The sequence below is a fragment of the Lithobates pipiens genome, unplaced genomic scaffold (genome assembly GCF_037356315.1).
Source record: "Lithobates pipiens isolate NorthernLeopardFrog02 unplaced genomic scaffold, aLitPip1_a1.2 Scaffold_30, whole genome shotgun sequence".
Lineage (NCBI taxonomy): Eukaryota > Metazoa > Chordata > Amphibia > Anura > Ranidae > Lithobates > Lithobates pipiens.
Window position 1 is genome coordinate 44,215,801 of NW_027507791.1, and position 19,371 is coordinate 44,235,171.

General features: G+C 43.1%; 1 protein-coding gene across 1 annotated transcript in view; it reads right to left on the bottom strand.

Moving 5' to 3' along the window:
* Positions 1-5,210: 5,210 nt before the first annotated feature.
* The window catches only part of GABPB2 (GA binding protein transcription factor subunit beta 2), a 23,824-nt gene continuing 9,663 nt past the window's right edge, over positions 5,211-19,371 (bottom strand). Inside the window, exons 7-12 of the mRNA XM_077463445.1 lie at positions 19,024-19,191; positions 18,694-18,888; positions 17,962-18,064; positions 15,243-15,392; positions 11,009-11,121; positions 5,211-5,585 (exon numbers count right to left, since the gene is read on the bottom strand). Of these exons, the coding sequence (XP_077319571.1) occupies positions 5,304-5,585; positions 11,009-11,121; positions 15,243-15,392; positions 17,962-18,064; positions 18,694-18,888; positions 19,024-19,191 (1,011 nt within the window). The 3' untranslated portion in view covers positions 5,211-5,303. The remainder of the gene's footprint in view (positions 5,586-11,008; positions 11,122-15,242; positions 15,393-17,961; positions 18,065-18,693; positions 18,889-19,023; positions 19,192-19,371) is intronic.

Sequence of the window (19,371 nt, forward strand, 5' to 3'; positions counted from 1 at the left end):
GCCTGATCCAGCGCGGTCTTCAACCCTATTGCTAAATTTATCCAAAAAAAAAAAAAAAAAAAAAAAAAGGTCACCTGACATGCCAGACCTTAAGTCTTTATGACCATAAATAGGACGATTATGCAGTTTTTTTTTATCTTTTTAGGAAAGAAATTTAGAGAGAAGAGCTAAGTTTTGGAATGCAGCTTATGTTGATGGAGAATGGAGATGGGCTGTTGGGGTAGCCAGCACCCGGGTCCTCTGTGTAGGCTGAAGGGAGCAAGTCTGGAGCAAAGCCATGGGTTTGAGTATTGCTCGTCCCAACGAGAAGAGACAAGTTTTGGCGTGCAGCTTATGATGTTGATGGAAAATGGAGATGGGCTGTTGGGGTAGCCAGCACCTGGGTCCTCCCTGTAGGCTGAAGGAAGCAAGTCTGGAGCGGAGCCATGGGTTCAAGTATTGCTCGCCCCAACGAGAAGAGCCAAGTTTTGGAGTGTGGCTTATGTTGATTGAGAATGGCTTGCCTTTAGTTATTCTGCAAGCAAAAAATAAAATAAAAAATGGAATGGAGCGGGAGCGCCATTTTTTTTTTTTTTTTTTTTTTTTTTAACGCAACAAGTCACCTAATCATATAAAACATCTCCATGAGTCTAAAACATCCAAATTCTCGGCCAATCCAGAAACATGATATTATAAATACATTATAAAATTGGGGGGGGGGGGGGGGAAGCGGTCACATTGCGGCTTCAAAGAGATACAAAAAGTGAATTCTGATGCACCAAACTTTGCCAGATAAAAAAATTTTTTTAAAAAAATGGCCGCCGCGTAGTTTCCACGGCACAGAAGCCTCAAGATTTACCAATCCCAATTTTTTTTTTTTTTTTTTTTTACTTTGCATTTAGATCGCCCTTCAGAGACCAACACTAGTGTGAATGCACCCTTACCGCAACCCGTATCCGAGTGTCCTGAAAGTACAGCCGTGGCCAAAAGTTTTGAGAATAACACAAATATCAAAAAAAATTTACAAAGTCTGCTGCTTCAGGTTTTTATGATGGTAATTTGCATATATGCCAGAATGTTATGAAGAATGAATTGCAAAAATGGCAAAGTCCATCTTTGCCATGAAATTGAACTTAATACCCAAAAACATTTCCACTACACTTGTGGTGAAGAAGGCTTCATGGCGCCACCAAGGAAGTCCAGCAAACGCCAGGACTGTCTCCTACAGTTGATTAAGCTACGGGACGAGGGGGAACCACCAGGTAGGTGCGAGTACATCGGCACGCAAAGTGGAGGAGAAGACTTTTGGAAGTAGACCTGGTGTCAAGATGGGCATCAAAGAAGCCACTTCTCTCCAGCAAAAAAACACCAGGTACAGGACTGCTGAGGACTGGGGAAAAGTCGTTTTCTCTTTCCGATTGTTTGGGGCATCTGGAAAAAAAACTTGTCCGGAGAAGAAAAAAGGTCAAGTGCTACCATCAGTCATGTGTCATGCCAATAGTAAAGCATCCCGAGACCATTCATGTGAGGAGTTACTCCTCAGCCAAGGAGCGGGCGCAATTCTGCCTAAGAACACAACCATGAATAGAGAATGGTCCAAAAACATCCTCCGAGAGCAACTTCTCCCAACCATCCAAGAAGAGTCTGGTGAGGAACATTCCCTTTCCAGCATGATGGAGCACCTTGCCATAAGACAAGATAGAACCAATTGGCTTGAGGAACAAAAAACGTCAACATTTTGGGACCATGGCCAGGAAACTCCCCAGACCTTAATCCCGTTGAGAACTTGTGGTCACTCCTCAAAGAGGCGGCTGAACCAAAAAAATAAAAAATAAACACCCCACAAATTCCGACAAACACCAAAGCATTGATTATGCAAGAATGGGCCTGCCATCAGTCAGGATGTAGGGCCAGAAGTTGATTGAGAACATGCCGGGGGGAATTGCAGACATCTTTAAAAAGAAGGGTTAACACTGCAAATATTGAAACTTAAAGTAGAACTATAGGCAAATTTTTTAATTAATTTTTTTCCTTTTGGATAGAGTTAAGCCTTGTTGTACACACGATCGTCTTTCGGCAGGGAATTGGTGTGAGGACAGACTGTTTGCCTAAAATCCGACCGTTAGAAAATTGTTGTCAAACGTTCCGCCAAAACACATTGGACGGGTGAATTTTTTCGGCAGGCAACGGTCTGTTGTCAGATTTTCGTATCATGTGTACACAAGTCTGTCACACAAAAATCCAAAAGTACAAACACGCATGCTCGGAATCAATGCTCACCAAGCACGGCATTAGCAGAAAGTGCCCAAAGGGCGGCGCTCAAGAGAGGAAATTCCACGTAGTACGTTCACGTTTGTTAGGCGACAATTGTGTGCCGTTAGTATGCAAGACAAGTTCCTGGCACATGCCCTTCAGACAAAAGTTGTTGGCCAACAATCCGATCGTGTGTGTGTGTGTGTGTGTGTACCAGGCTTAAAAAAAAAGGTAGGGTTATAACCCGACATCTGCGTCCCATTGGGGAGATTTCCCTTTACTTCCAGTCCCATAGTCAAAAACAGGAAGTCCCTGCAAAATTAAGGAACATTTCTTGGGGACCCCGAGGTCACCAGAACTAGCGTCCCCATTGGAAGATTTCCCCTCTATTACTTTTCTGTCGACAACCCAAAATTTGTGATTTTCTTTCACTTCCAATGATGAATGGTAAACAAGACTTTTAGAGAAGGTGAATCCCTTTAATGGGGGGGGGGCTGGGGGGCAGATCGCAATAAAAACCAGAGAAGTCTTCCAATCCCTCTCCACGCAATCAAAAAAAACTGAGAGAATTAAGTTTTGCCTGTTATACTTAGGAGGGAGGATAGAGAGAATTATATATATATATATAATTTTGAGTATTATATTAAAACATATAAATATATATGAAAATAACATAACTGCTCAAAATTTTAATATATATATATATATATAAAATTTTGAGCAGTTATGTTATTTTCATATATATTTTAATATAATACTCAAAATTATATATATAAGAAAATAACACAACTGCTCAAAATGTTATTTGAAAATGAATTATATATATATATAAATTCATTTTCAAATAACATTTTGAGCAGTTGTGTTATTTTCTTATATATATATATATATATATTTATTGAGTATTATATTAAAACATATAAATATATATGAAAATAATATAACATAACTGCTCTAAATTTTATTTAAAAAAAAGAAATATATATATATATATTTTCAAAGGCCTTTGAGACTTATGAAATGCCTGTAATTATACTTGAGTATATCAGTTGTTACTATGACAGATTAAAAAAAATAAAAAAATAAAATAAACCCACTGAGGCTGTGAAAATTAATAATTTGTGTCAGTCTCAAAACATTTGACCACGGCGGGATACTCTGTCAGCATACACTAGAAGCTATGGGGGGGGGGGGGGGTTGGAGAATCTGGTGCAGCTACACATAGTAACCAATCAGCTTCTAGGTTTTATTGAACAAGCTAAAGCAAGAAGCCGATTGATTGGTTACCATGCACAGCTGTACCAGATTCTATACTGTAATCGTCTCCCCCCCCCCCCCAATGTCTCTCTACACTCCTAAAGGGCACACAGACACTTGGGGGGTTTCAATATGAATAAAGCTATACAAACGTAGACCATAATTCACTAGTAGTTCAGATACAGATCCACTTCAAAAGACTTTTTTGGAAAAATAAAAAAGAAAAATTTAAAAACGAATCCTGTACACGATCAACTATCTGATGCTCCCTCTCACATATATAAATAAACGCGTTTATAATTCGTAATAAACATGTATAAAATAAGAAATGAAAAAAAAAAAAAAAATCCATTTGCAGTTTTGGAAGCCACAAAAATACACTGGAAAGTCTCTGGAGGCAGCTCTATATATACACACACCAACACACCAACCTCACATTTATGGGTATGGGGATTGCACTTTAAAGTGAGCCTGCCACCAATCCTGGATGTCAAAATGGAGCATATATGGTAAAATAAAAAAGAAGACAAAAAAAGAAGAAGGCGGCCAAGAAGAAGGAAGAAGGCGGCCAAGAAGAAAGACCAAGAAGAATTTAAAATATAGAAAAAAAAAAAAAAAAAAAAAAAGATTATGTTAACAGTGAACAATCAGCAGATCCATAGATATAGGCAGACACGTTGACATGAAGATTTTCTTGTAGTCGTCACGCTCAGCCCTCCATTAGTGAATGGGCTCACCAGATGGGAGAGGGGCTGAGGAGATCCACTCAGAAGTGACTTCAGCTGCTTGTATCTTTGCATCTGAGGATTTTAGATTTTTTTTGTAGCTGCTGCCTAAAAGCCAAGCTGGCATAAAAAAAAAAAAAAAAAAAAAAAAAAAAAAAGGATTATACAGGCAGCAACAGCATTAAAGCAGGACTGTGGCCTTTAAACAAAAAAAAAAAAAAGTTTTTAAATTGCTTCATAAAAAAAAAAAAGAAAAAAAAAAAGAAAAAAAAAAAATCTGGTGTAGTTCTGCATAGAAACCAATCAGCTTCAAGTTTTTTTTTGCTTAATTGAACAAGCTGAAGTTAGAAGACTGCCATGTAGAGATGCACCAGATTCTGCACTTGCTAGTTTTTAGTAATTCAACCCTTAATGTCTTTTCTGCATGAAGGCTTCCTCCTGGAAACCTTCTATACACGCTGAGCACGCATATTTTAGACACTGTATTAGGCAGCGGCAATCATCGTTTGTAAACAACCCCCCCCCCCATGCGATTACCGATAATTGGCGGTCATGGAGAGCGCATGCTCGGGGCTCCTAGTACTGGAATGGAATGCTCACAAAGTCCGGTGCTGAAAAAAATCTACAGGTTTTAGTCAAGAAGATCAACCTCTATTTGGGCAAAAAAGGTGGACCCACTCGGGTGTCCGTAGGCACCGCAAGTCCCTACACTCATGGCTACGACCCAAGAAACATTTTAAAAACCAAGGTCAGGTTCATATTTTCTCCATCATATGCTCATTTTGAGATAACCCACAGTGGTGGCGGCAGGCCAACTTTGAAAGGCCAACCTACCGGATTACTTTTCTTAAGAGCCCAAAGACTGCTGCGCCGGGTCACCTGGAATGGAAGCAATAGAGGGCAGAGGTCGAAAAAAAAAAAAAAAAAAAAAAAAAAATTCTCAGCACTTTTGATGAGCCTCCCAACATTGGACAGCAGATCACCAATCTCCAGCCCATCCCTGTAGCTTCTCCTGAGACATCTCGAAAAAAAAATAAAAATAAAGAAGTCTGTACATCCGAGACCTTTTTACGAAGGCCGCCGCGCGCCTCACATCGTGGTAATGTCACTGTGGTGTTCCACTGTCTCTACCTCCGTGACCTCCGTCCCGTCCATCTCCTCCGTTGACACGATGTACGTGTCCCCCTCTACTATCACCTCCGTGGTGTCGTCTCCGTTCACATGCTGCCTTTCCAGGTCTTCCAGCTTTAGCCGGTAGCCCTCCGCCTCCTGCTCCTTGGCCAGGAGCTGCTGCCTGTACTCGCTGGCTCGCAGGTTGGCTTCTTGTAGCTGTCGTTGCAGCATTTTTGTGGCTTCATCAGGGCGACCGGCCTAAAAAAAAAATTTTTTTTTTTAAAGCATGGTGTCGGAGCATAATCCCCCCCCCCTCAGGTCTGGTATCAATATTAAGGGAAACCTCGAAAAAAAAAAAATTATAAAAAAATTTATATCCCCCCAAGTTCAATACCAGCCCTTTCAGGTCTGGTATGGATATTAAGGGGAACCCCACGCCAATTTTTTTTTTTTTTAAATGGCATGGGGGTCCCCCCAAAAATCCATACCAGACCCTTATCCAAGCACGCAACCTGGCAGGCCACAGGAAAAGAGAGGGGGGGGGGTGCGAGAGCACCCCCCCTCACCATGGCCAAAGCACCGTGTCCCCATGTTGACAAGGGCCTCATCCCCACAACCCTTACATGACACGGCTTGGGGACAAGTCCTTTATTAAAAAATAAAAAAGTCCCACGAAGTAGTCTTCTCTTGCTCCGCCAGACCGAAAAAAAAACACACACACACACACACACACGCACACGCACGCACGCGCACGCACGCGACCGACCTAGCCCACACTTTAATGACCGTCCTCTCAGGTGACAGCTCTTTTATAACTGAGGGCGGGGCCACATGGTGACATGACTGGGTGACCCCGCCCCCCTGACGCACAGGGACATCCCTATGGCTTCCCCCGTAGGGCAATTTATAGGTACATGCATAGGATAGAGGATGGTGTAGTATTTAAAAACCAAGGTAAAATGTATTTCTTATAAAAAGCTGGGCTACCCACATTTTGAGAAATTAAAAACAGGCATATCAAAAGTTAAAATTCGTCATGGATAGCAGATGTTTACAAACACAAAGATGGCCGCAGTCGGCACGTTACAGTGTCACGAAGTTGGAGCTCCACCCTACGCGGCGTTTCGTCCAATAGCAACGTCATCAGGGGCGTTGCATAGGGTGGAGCTAACGTGCCGACTGCGGCCATCTTTGTGGTTGTAAACATCTGCTATCCATGAATTGCAACTTTGGAAATGCCCGTTTTTAAATTCTCAAAATGTAGAAAGAAAGAAAGAAAGAAAGAAAGAAAGAAAGAAAGAAAGAAAGAAAGAAAGAAAGAAAGAAAGAAAGAAAGAAGCCTGGCTTTTTTATAAGAAATAGATTTACCTTGGTTGTCAGTTAAAAGGGTGGGCCAGCTGAAATTTTTTTTTTTTTTTTCTTTTTTTTAAAGTCAGCATCTACAAACACTGTAGCTGCTGACTTTTAATATGCACACTTACCTGTCCAGGGTGCCCACGATATCGGCCGCCGCCATTCTAACTAAGGGAAACAGGCAGTGGAGCCTTGCGGCTTCACTGCCCGTTTCCTACTGCGCATGCGCGAGCCGCGTGTCGCTTTGTGAATGGGGCGCACTGTGTTCTGGGAACTGTGCGTGTCCCAGAACACAGTGCGCCCCATTCCCCAGAAGACAACGTGGAGAAGACTGAAGATCACCGCGGTAGAGGCAGATTAGGACAATCTGTCTAGCAACAGGCATTTCTGGTAAGTTAAAAAATAAATACATTTTTCTCTTTTTTCCCCCCCATGATGTAATTTTTTTATTTTTTTTTATTTTTTTAGGGCGGCCCTCCACTTTAAGACACCTTTCACACCACACCGCCCATAGCGTGGGCGGTAAAACGGCACTATTTTTAGCAGCGTTTTACCGCCGTATTTGCGGCGCATTTCGGCCGCTTTTACCCCCCGCTAGCGGCCAAGAAAGGGTTAAAACTGCCAACAATACGCTGCAATAGCGGCGTTTTGCCGGCAGTATTACAGCACTGTCCCATTGATTTCAATGGGGAGCAGCAGTGGAGGAGCGGTAAACAGCGCTCCAAAGAAGCTGCTAGCAGGACTTTTCCCTGACGTCCTGCCAGCGCACCGCCCGAGGGCTTTCACACTACAGACAATGGTGCAGCTTTTTTAGGGCGGATTGCAGGCGCTATTTCTAACGCTTCAAAACGCCCTGGTGTGAAAGGGGTCTTAAAGTAACGCAGTGCCTTATTACAAAAAAATGGCCTGGTCATGAAACGGGGTAAACGTTCCGGAGCTGAAGTGGTTAACTGAAAATTGCACGGCCGTGCGACGTTGTGTTATGTTTTTTTTTTCCCCCAAACATAAATAGAGCTTTCTTGCACTATAAACAAAAAAAAAATAAATAAATAAAAACAAAATTTTCACTTTCTGCTATAAAACTGATCCAATAAAAAAAAAAAAAAAAAAAAAAAAAAAAAAACACCCAATAAGCATTTACTGATTGTAAACTATAATGTTTGGTTTATGCAATCAGTAAAACGGACCATTTTGCAGGCCAAAGACCAGAGCACTTTTTGCGATTCGGCACTGCGTCGCTTTAACCATCAATTGGGCGGTCGTGCGACATGGCTCCCAAAAAAGATTGGCGTCCTTTCTCCCCCCCCCCCCCCCCCAACAAATAGAGATTTATTTTGGTGGTATTTGATCACCCCTGCGGTTTTTATTTTTTTGCGCTATAAACAAAAAAAGGCGACTCCTATTTTGTAGGCAATATAACTTTTGCGCAAACCAATCAAAATACGTTTATTGCGATTTTTACCAAAAATATGTAGAATACATATCGGCCTAAACTGATAAAAAAAAAAAAAAAAATTTGTTTTTTAATATCTTTTTGGGGGATATTCTAGCAAAAAGTAAAAAAATATTGCTTTTTTCCCCCCTTTCAAAATTGACGCTTTGTTTATAGCGCAAAAAAAAAAAAAAGAAAAAAAAAAAAAGAAACCCAGAAGTGATCAAATACCATCAAAAGAAAGGTCTTTTTTTTGGGGGGGGGGACGGGACGGCGCGTCAGTTTTGTTTGGGTGTAACGTTGCACGACTGCACAATTGTCAGTCAAAGCGGCGCAGTGCCGTATCAAAAAAAAAGTGCTCTGATCAGGAAGGGGGTAAATCCTTCCAGGACTGAAGTGCTCAACTACTTAACCTATTTTTCAGACTGGCTGTTTACAAGTTAAAATCCGTTTTTTTCTTTTTGCTAGAAAATTACTTAGAACTCTCTAACATTAAATTTTTTATTTTTTTCAGACCCCCCTAGAGCAAGGGTCTTCAAACTACGGCCCTCCAGTTGTTCAGGAACTACAATTCCCATCATGCCTAGTCATGTCTGCGAATGTCAGAGTTTTACAATGCCTCATGGGATGTGTAGTTTCACAACAGCTGGAGGGTCGTAGTTTGAGGATCCCTGCCCTAGAGAATAAAATGGCGGTCGTTGCAATACTTTGTCACACCGTGACGTAGCGCTCCTACAAGTGTAATTTTTTTTATTGGGGGGGGGGGGATAAAGAGAACAGTAAAGTTATATAATTTTTTATATTTTATATTTTATCTGACCCCAGATCTCACATTAAAGAAGTAAATTTTTATATTGTGAAAGATAATGTCCATGTTGAGTAAATTGAGACCCAACATGTCACGCTTCAAAATTGCGGTGGAATGACAACAAACTTTGAGCCTTAATTTCTATAGGCGACATTTAAAAATGTTAACAGGTTACCAGTGTTTGAGTTATAGAGGAGGTCTAGTGATGTAATTATCGCTCTACCGATTGCGGCGATACCTCACGTGTGGTTTGCATACCGGTCTCATAAGCGGGTGCGACTTGCGTTTGCTTCTGCGTGCAAACTCAGGACGGGGCGCTTTCAATATTTTATTCTTATTTAACTTCTTTTTTTTTTTTTTTTTTTATAAAAGGACAGTGTTAAAATAAAAAGTACTTTTTTTTTTTATACTGAAATAAATATTATATATATATATATATATATATATATATATATATATATATTATATATATATATATATATATATATATATATATATATATATATATTTATATTTTTTTTTTTTTATTATTTTCATATATTTATATATAAAAAAAAAATGTATTCAGTATATTAAAAAAAATAAAAATAAAAAAAATAAATGTTTTTTTTAAAAGGACAGCGTAAAAATAAAAAGTAAAATTAAATAAGAATAAAATATCGAAAGCGCCCCGTCCTGAGTTTGCACTCAGTGTGATCTCGTGGCGAATCCACCACAGAGAGACCACTTTTATCTGAAAGTGGACCGCCTGCTGTTGAGGATACTGGGGGTTATGGCAGCTATCTGCTGCCCTAACAACAGTATTCCACTTCAAAAACAGCCGCAGTAAAACTTGCTGACCCGCTATAGTAAGTCTACTGCAGCAGGGCGGCAAAAATCACATACATGTACATCATTGTGCACGCTGCGGTTTAAGGGCGCTCTGCAACCCTCAAACTGGGAAGCCAGAGCGACCAGTCGGCTCATCCGTCGGCTGGCTGTAGACCCCAACAAAGCCGGCATCAGCTTTGATCAGGTCTTGGATCTAGTAACCCCAAAGTGACGTCGTGATATCACTTTTGGTTTACTTGAGTCTTAAAAAGGCGTAAAAAAAAATAAATAAAAAAAGTCTATATTCAAAACAGCCCAACTTGGCATTTTGCATGCTTTTAAGCGCAAGGTCTTATAGACCTCCGATCTCTATTGCTGTCACAAGGGATGTTTATATTCTATGTGACAGCAAGAAAAGTGGCCAAAAAAATAAAAAGTAAAATGACCGATCCCTCCGTGCTTGCGCGCGAACACATACGCACGCTGCGCCAGCAAATGTAAACAGTGTTCAAACCACATATGTGAGGGGGGGGGTCGTCACAATCGTTAGAACGAGAGCAATAATTCTATCATTAGACTGCTTCTGTAACTCTGAACTGATGAACGCAAAAAAATATATAAAAATAAAAAAAAGGAATGCCAGGAATGCTAACTGCACATTGGCTGTGCTCTCAGCCAAACTACCAAACCATCCAATGGCTGGTGTCATAACGAATCACATGTGCAGCACCATAGCAGTTGAAGATTAAACAGAGGCAAAGATGGCAGCTTCCTTGGCTGAAAACGATAGGGGAGTTTACTTCCACTTTAAGTGCTGTAGTGTGTCGCCATTCCAGGTGTGCGCAAAATTTTAAAGCGTGACGCTTTACCCAATTACGGTGTAACATCTTTCACATTATACAAAAAAATTGGGCTAATATTACAGGTTTTTCTTTTTTAATTCATGAAGGTGTCTTTTTCTGCCATTTTATTCTGTAGGGTCTCTGCTAAAAAAAATTTTTTTAAAAAAATAATAAAAAAAAAATAAAAAAAAGGGGGAAGAAGTATATAATGTTTGGGGGTTCCAAGTAATTTTCTAGCAAAAAAATAAATAAAAATATGCAACAAGTGTCAGCAAAAGGCTTAGTTTTCAAGTGGTCATTTTTTTTTTTTTTTTTTTTTTATAAAAAATAAATAAAATTAAAATAAAAAACCTCCCACAGCACACATGACTTTGCTCCCCCTTGTTATGTTTTGGGACTTTTCAAAGATAAGTTTCAGTCCTACAAAGTTCCTTACCGTGCTGCTGGCTGTGTTTTGTTCAACGAGTTCTGTTTTTAGTCTCTTGGGTGGGGGAGGTTCATCCTCTGTTACCACCTCCTCTATGACGTCTTCCTGTGGTACTGCCACAACTGGGGGGGGGGGGGGGATGAGAAGAGGAGGACAATCAAAACCAGGTCCACCGGTGCTCCAGCTGACCCCAATGACCATGGGCCAACGGGCCACAGACCATGGGACCAGTGATGGTGAACCTCGGCACCCCAGATGTTTTTGAACTACATTTCCCATGATGCTCAACTACCCTGCATAAAAAAGTGCATAAGCATCGTGGGAAATTAAGTTCCAAAACAACTGGGGTGGCGAGGTTCACCATCACTGCCATGGACCAAACGGGCGCCAGGCCAACAGGCCACAGACCAATTTGGAAACAAAAAAAAAATGTGTGGAGGCCCGAAATTCATTTACAAGTTGTATCAGACATCATTTCAAAGATCTGCAGCTTGTCCACCCAAAAAAAAAAAAAAAACTGACATTTCAGATTTTGCCCCAAGACTTAAAGACACACTGGGGGGGACATCAATACTGATAAAATGCACTGCACACGTTCACAATTTTTGTTGTCGTTTTATCTAGGCATTACTTTAGATGTAATGAAAGGCTCACATGTTGCGGCTGCAGTTTAATATCATGGCTGATTAATTCCCCTACGTCCATGTATTCATCCACCTAGCTTGTCCCCAGGAGATGAGCAACTTCTTGTTTCAGGTTACCCGGGGTGCAGCGCATGATTTGCCATCTCATCTGTGTTGCATCACAAATGTGGGATTGCTAATGTCATGAAACATCTTTTAGCATTTCTGAGCTCTCTGTTAAAAAGGACAAGTTCCCCTTTTTGAACATGCTACACCCATGTTTAAGGTGTAACATGTGCAGCATGCACCCCTCCCAGTGATCGCTGTCACAATTTAAAAGCGGAGGTCCACCCTAAAGTGGACCTTCCGCTCATTGGAATCCCCCCCCCCCCTCCGGCGCCACAATTGGCACCTTTCAGGGGGGAGGGGGGGGTGCAGGTACCTGTACTGTACAGGTATCTGCACCCACTTCCGGCATAGCTATCTGTGGAAAGGGGCATAGATTACGCCCCTTTTCGAAAGTCCCCCGCTGCCTGCTGAGAAACACACGGATCCCAGAGGCAGCGGGGACCATCCTTATTGCGCAGCGTGACTCGCGCATGCGCAGTAGGGAACCGGGAAATGAAGCCGAAAGGCTCCACTTCCCGATTCCCATACCCAAGATGGCGGCGGCAGCACCCGAGAGGCGATCGAGAGATCGGCTTCGGGTGCCGACATCGCGGGCGCGCTGGGCGGGTAAGTGTCCTTATTTTAAAAGTCAGCAGCTGCAGTATTTAAAAAAAAAAAAAAAAAAAAAACACGGCGGAACTCCCGCTTTAAAAACAGCGTGGGGCAGTGCAGGACTCCACCCACATGGGTCGCGTCATTCAGTTTCCAGTGAATGAATAGACTACAAGTACAGTCAGCCATTGCGGCTGATGGCTTGTAGTGCTCAATACACTGAGGGTGCAGGCTCTTGTAGTTCGTTCGTCTTCTTGCTCTAAAGTAACTGCCTTCCCGTATCAGACAGCTATCCTGAGAATCTGCAGGAGCCTGACATTGCACCCACATCAGCATATTCCATTACCACATGCCGACCGGGCCATAGCCGAAAGATGGCTACAGCACGGTCAGCTTATTCTGGGAGGGCGTCCATGAAAATCCTCACAGAATCTTGCTCCCCCTGGGACACGCACCTGGGAACATCCGTGACCTCACGGTAAACAGCCAATGATCGCGGCCGTTTACCACGTGATCGCTCCGTCAAACGACGTAGCAATCACTTATAAACAAACCGGCGTCTCGTCATGACGCCGGTTCCTCTCTCCCCTCTCACTGTACCGATCGGTACAGTGAGAGGGGAGAGGCGGATAGGGGAGAGACGGCAGCAGGCACTGTGGGCTGGATGTGAAGTGCCCACAGCGCTGCTCAGTGCCAACACATTTTAAAAGAAACAAAGAATTATTTTATTTTTATTTATTTTTTTACAGAATTTTCAGTCTTTTTTGATTAATAGCGCAAAAAAAAAAAAAAAAAAAAAAAAAACGGCGGCGATTAAAGCGGAGCTCCACCCGAATTATAAACACTATCTCCCTAAACTTATTTCCTCTCTGTGAAATATAAAGAGGACCTGTACCTTTGTGGTGACTTGTTCAGTCTTTTGTTACAGGCCATTTCCGGGTTCTGGTCGCTGCGGATATGGGCGGTGTTGCAGTGGCTAGGCCTACATTTCCTCTGTGTCGCACTGTCTCCTGGGATCCTCCTTTCTTGTTCCCAGGAGTCTGTGCAGCGCCAAGGCGCGAGTTATCACGCTATTATCTCAGTTGCCATCACAACGGGGCGGGACTTCCTACGACGTCGCCCGTTGTGATGGCAACCTGAGTTTTTAGTCGGCGCTCCAATTTTAATAAAATGTGCATGCGCGAGATCGACGCTTGAACGGGCGGTGCATGCTGGTGCATCAGCAGCAGTGTCCCGGAAGAGGATGCCTGTGGGCTTCACATGCAAGATGACAACCATCAGCACGTTTTCTACGTTTTTATATGCGCTGAAAACCAGCAGCAGGAGAGTCTAAACATGGAACTAGTGAGTGATAAATTTTAATAGAATAACCAATGACATTCCTCCCCCCCCCCCCCCCAAAAATAAATAAAAAATAAAGCTAGTAGACAGTGGAACCCCGCTTTAAATGCCACCAAAAGAAAAGCTCCATTTGTGTGAAAAAAAGGACAAAAATTTCATTTGGGTACAGTGTTGCATGAATTGTCAAAGTGTGAGAGCACCAAAAACTGAAAATTGGTCTCGTTAGGAAGGGGGTTTAAGTGCGTAGTAGTCAAAAATTATAAGGAAGAAGGAAGGAGGGAAGGGAAGGAAGGGAAGGAAGGAGGGAAGGGAAGGAAGGAGGGAAGGGAAGGAAGGAGGGAAGGGAAGGAAGGAGGGAAGGGAAGGAAGGAGGGAAGGGAAGGAAGGAGGGAAGGGAAGGAAGGAGGGAAGGAAGGAAGGAGAGAAGGAAGGAAGGAGAGAAGGAAGGAAGGAAGGAAGGAGAGAAGGAAGGAGAGAAGGAAGGAAGGAGAGAAGGAAGGAAGGAGAGAAGGAAGGAAGGAGAGAAGGAAGGAAGGAGAGAAGGAAGGAGAGAAGGAAGGAGAGAAGGAAGGAAGGAGAGAAGGAAGGAAGGAGAGAAGGAAGGAAGGAGAGAAGGAAGGAAGGGAGAGAAGGAAGGAAGGAGAGAAGGAAGGAGAGAAGGAAGGAAGGAAGGAGAGAAGGAAGGAAGGAAGGAGAGAAGGAAGGAAGGAAGGAGAGAAGGAAGGAAGGAAGGAGAGAAGGAAGGAGGGAAGGAAGGAGAGAAGGAGAGAAGGAAGGAAGGAGAGAAGGAAGGAAGGAAGGAAGGAAGGAAGGAAGGAAGGAGAGAAGGAAGGAAGGAAGGAAGGAAGGAAGGAGGAGAGAAGGAAGGAAGGAGAGAAGGAAGGAAGGAGAGAAGGAAGGAAGGAGAGAAGGAAGGAAGGAGAGAAGGAAGGAAGGAGAGAAGGAAGGAAGGAGAGAAGGAAGGAAGGAGAGAAGGAAGGAAGGAAGGAAGGAGAAAGAAGGAAGGAGAAAGAAGGAAGGAGAAAGAAGGAAGGAAGGAAAAAGAAGGAGGAAGAAGAAAGAAGGCAGAAGCTTCCAGTTGGGATTTTTACAAGGTGATCATATCCCCCCCTCCAGGTTTGAATAAATAAAAATGTAGCTAATCTCCCCTCCATGCCCTTTCACCCCCACCACAGCCGCAGTGTAGAGCACATATCCCATCCCCCACACATTGGTATATGTGGTTATATCTGCCCGTGGATCAAGCCCAGAAGTCTTTGTCGCAGCAGAAAAATTCTCAGTTTTATTCTTATTTTTTTGTATCCAAAGAGAAGGCTTTTACCAATTTACACCAGAAAAAGGGGTTTGTAATTTCTCAATACCAGGCTGACCAGGTCTACACATATCAGTGTTGCCCTCTATCTTTTTTTTTTTTTTTTTTTAACCAGCAGCCAGTAAAACCTTCGCTGTGCCAGTAAATTTTTGGTGCCATGTGAGTAAATTCTGATCCGGTAGGTTGGCAACACTGACCACACATACGTCATACTACATTTGGGGGGGGGATGTGTGGGGGGGTATACCTTGTTCGCCATTCTGAATCGTCACTAGAAGCGGATGGCGGATGTGGTCTGTGGTGTGGAGGTCCTCCAAATGGACGCCATCCGTTACTATGGTTATGACTCTCTGGCCGTTTTCCATCACCTGCTGGACGGACGACTCGCCAACAGAGCCTGGGGGGGGGGAGGAGGAGAGAACAACACATACAATTATTTTTTTTCCCGGCTGCGGAGATAAAAGTAAAACCCAACAATCCCTTTACAAAATCAACGGTCCCTGACCACCCATCAAATAAAAAATAAGGTTTGGCTTGAAGCCCATCTCTTGGACAACAACTACCCCCCCACCCCCCCAATATGCTCTGTAATTGGCTTGGTAAAAAAAAAAAAAAAAAAATTTTTATATAATATATATATATATATACACACACACATACATACACACACACACACATTTTTTTTTTTATTTATATAAAAAAAACCTCCTTTTAAAATCACTCAAAGCCTTGGTCATGTGACGCTCCACTCCCAAGTCTTGCTCTGTTTACATGAAGAGGGGTCCGTCTTCAGATGTCCATGGCACTACTGCCTGCATGATGTAGACCAGGGGTCTACAAACTCTCCAAGCAAAGGGCCAGTTTACTGTCCTTCAGGCTTTAGGGGGGGCTGGACTGATCAATGGGAGTAAAAAAAAAAAAAAAAAAAAAAAAAAAAAAAAAAAAAAAAATGCCTCTGCGTCAGTGCCCCATCATTGGTTTTAATGGAAGGAATAGTGCCCCATAGATGGTGTCAGTAGGGGGAATGGTGCCCCATCATTGGTGGCTGTTGGTGGAGTGGTGACCCAAGGGACAAAAAAAAAAAAAAAGGGGGGGGCACGTAAAGGGCCACATCCGGTGTCCCATCATATAAGGTCCCCCATCAGATAGTGTCCGCTGTGTAATGCGCAGTACACAGCAACACAGATTCCGAAAATAGCCGAGGATGAACGGCGCCTGCGCCGTGAGTCCAGGTTATAGCCCCACCATCCAAGTGGACATAGAGTAGGAATATATCTATATGATGGCAGGACACTATCTGCCAGAACACCGGCCCTCGGTTTGGCGACCACTGATGTAGACCATCCTTCCCAACCAGGGTTTCTCGACCAATAGGCAATGACCTTTATAACTACCTGTACCAACTATCCCCTCCACCAGGTCCGGCTGCAGACGCACTTTAACTGTGGACAGCTGCTGCCTGTTTACTTCCTAGATTTACACAGAGGCACCCCTCCAGCTCTCATTGGCCCTCTTATGGACTCACCTTCCCTCCCTTCCTGGCAAACTCTCACGAAAATGAGAGAGAGAGCGCTGTGCATGATTTCATAAGCCTAGCCCAGGGATGGTGAACCTTGGCACCCCAGATGTTTTGGAACTACATTTCCCATGATGCTCAACTACACTGCAGAGTGCATGAGTACCATGGGAAATGTAGTTCCAAAACATCTGGGGTGCTGAGGTTCTCCATCACTGGTCTAGGCTTATGACCAGACAAGAAACAGGAAGTGGACTGTTGAAGTTAGTTATTTACTGGCAGAAAAAAAAAGTTTTATTAACCAAAGTTAAAACAAGGGCAGAAGATTTAATACAGTAGATAGAAAGTTGAGAAAAAAAATAAATAAAAATAAAAACACACAATAACGTGCAGCAATCTGGACTAGCATTAGAGCCCGCTGCGCAGCGGGGGACCTGATGCGCGTGGCCGCCGATCGCATGCACGAGCGCCAAGACAGGAATTTGTGTGTGTAAAACACACAAAATGCCTGTGCTAGCAGAGGAGAGGAGACATGTCCTTCGTTCCTACTATGTAGGAACAGTGAAATGTCTCCTCTCCTACTCAGTCCCATCCCCATATACAGTTAGAACACACATTTAACCCCTTGATCGCCCCCTAGTGTTAACTCTTTCCCTGCCAGTGTCATTTACACAGTAATCAGTGCATTTTTATAGCTCTGATCGCTGTATAGATGTCAATAGACCCAAAAATGTGTCAAGTGTCCGATCTGTCCACCGCAAAAAAAAGAAAAAGAAAAGTAAAACCTTCTGGGGGGCTGAAGTGGTTAATAGTAGAATGGATGCTTCCTTTGCGACTATGGGTCTTGACAGTTTCTATTACGGCTTCCTGTTCCAGGAAGTTCGTCCAACTGTAAAATTGCACCAGGAGGGGCTGAGGGGGCTCTGAACAGAACTTCCTGAAAACATCACAGCACCCGGCCTCACCACTCCTCTCCAGAGGCCCCCCCCTCAGCCCTGAAGCAAGTAGTAGGCTGGCTCTTGGGAAGGGGTATGCAAAAATCAAAATGCATTGATGGATAATCACATACAAGATAGAGGTGTGTGTGTGTGTGTGTGTGTGTGTGGGGGGGGGGATGTTGTTCTGGGGCAGCAAAAAGGTTATTGTAGCACTGGGTGCACCTATGTGCAGATTCAGCCATCTGTGTGTGGGTAATGGTTAGAACCTCTGTCATGTTTCCCTCTCTTCATTGATAGCATTGGATTTCACCACACTTCTTGTTCTGTTGGTTACAGATCATAAAAACACACAAACACACACACACACCTCTTCATACGGTCATTACACAAAGAACTTTCTACTAGATGTCCCACGGCACATTTATTTTTTTTTGCCCAGAAACAAGCTTTATCCCACTGATGACATAAACATGACATGAGCATTTCAGCTGCCAGGAGGTTATATACAGTACCGGAAGCGTCAATTTCCCCCGATGTGAAGATGTAGTGTGGTGACGATACGGTGATTGTTTCCCCGTCTGATGTCATAGTACGGGACTGTTCCTGCATTGCTTCCTGGGTGAACAAAATGGATTAACGTTCACAACTTAAAATAAATAAAAAGTTGACTACTTGAAACATAAAAAAAGACAGACAACCAAGTCAACTCGCGGTGCTGGTTTGTGCCCCCCTGGGGCACATAGAGGCACAAAATGCAACCGCCATCTTCACAAAGCACAGCGGATACCGGTGCTCAGTATCGGACCACTGTGAGCAGTACTGTGTGATCGATGTGTAATCAGGTCATACCGTAAACCATAGCCACGAATCAAATCCATCACTGTTTACTACTGTGTTTGATCTGCGATTGGCTCAGGTACCATGTGATCACTGGTGACCAATCGCAGCACCCTGTACCATGTGATAGCTGCTGCCCAATTACAGCACCACAATAGTAAACAATGAAAGCCATTCATGACAGTTCAAACAATTGCTTGTTACAGTGATAATCACTGAAAAAAATATATACACACACACACACACACACACACACACACACACACTTTTATTATTAAAAATTATATATATCTCTCTATCTCTTTTTCGAATAATAACCCCTAATCACCCCCAGTACAGTGCGAGCACAGAGACATTTTTATTCTTAGACCGCAGGCGCAACGTCAGGCAATTACACCCCCACCTACCTGTAGCAAGATGAGCAGCACGGGGTTATTTTTCTCCAGAGCAATATCAAAGGGAGTTTTGCCGAATTTGCTGTAAGCGTAGAGGTCCGCCCCGTTCTTGATAAGCAGGTCCGCCACGTCCTGCCGATTGTGCTCCATGGCCCAATGTAACGACGTCATTTCCAGCATGTCCTTAGCATTGATGCTGGCCCCATTCTAGGAGGGAACAGAAGGCGGTTAACTCTGCTTTTCAGGGAAAAAAAAAAAAAAAAAAAAAAAAAATAGTAAAATAAAAAAAGGGGGCAAAAACCAGAATTTGATGCAAGTTCTGCCCTCTGGGTGTCATTATACCCTTATAAGCACGTCCACAATGTTCGCGTGCCCCTCAGCCGCCGCTATGTGAAGTGGGGTCCTGTCTACTTTAGTCCGGGCGTCCCTGCTGATACCGGCCTGCAGCAGCACCTTGACAGTGGATAGGTGACCGTACTGAGCCGCCAGGTGCAGAGGCGATGTTCCAAGCTGTGAGAAGAGAAAAAAAAAAAAAAAAAAAAAAAAAAAAAAACGAAGAAAAGAAAGAAAGAAAAAAAATTAATGAATTAAAAAAAAAAGGGGGGGGGGGGGAGAAAAAGTCAGTGTTCAGAATCCATCAAGCACAGGCAATACCGATTATGACATGGCATCAGCGGTCCCCACCCTCCC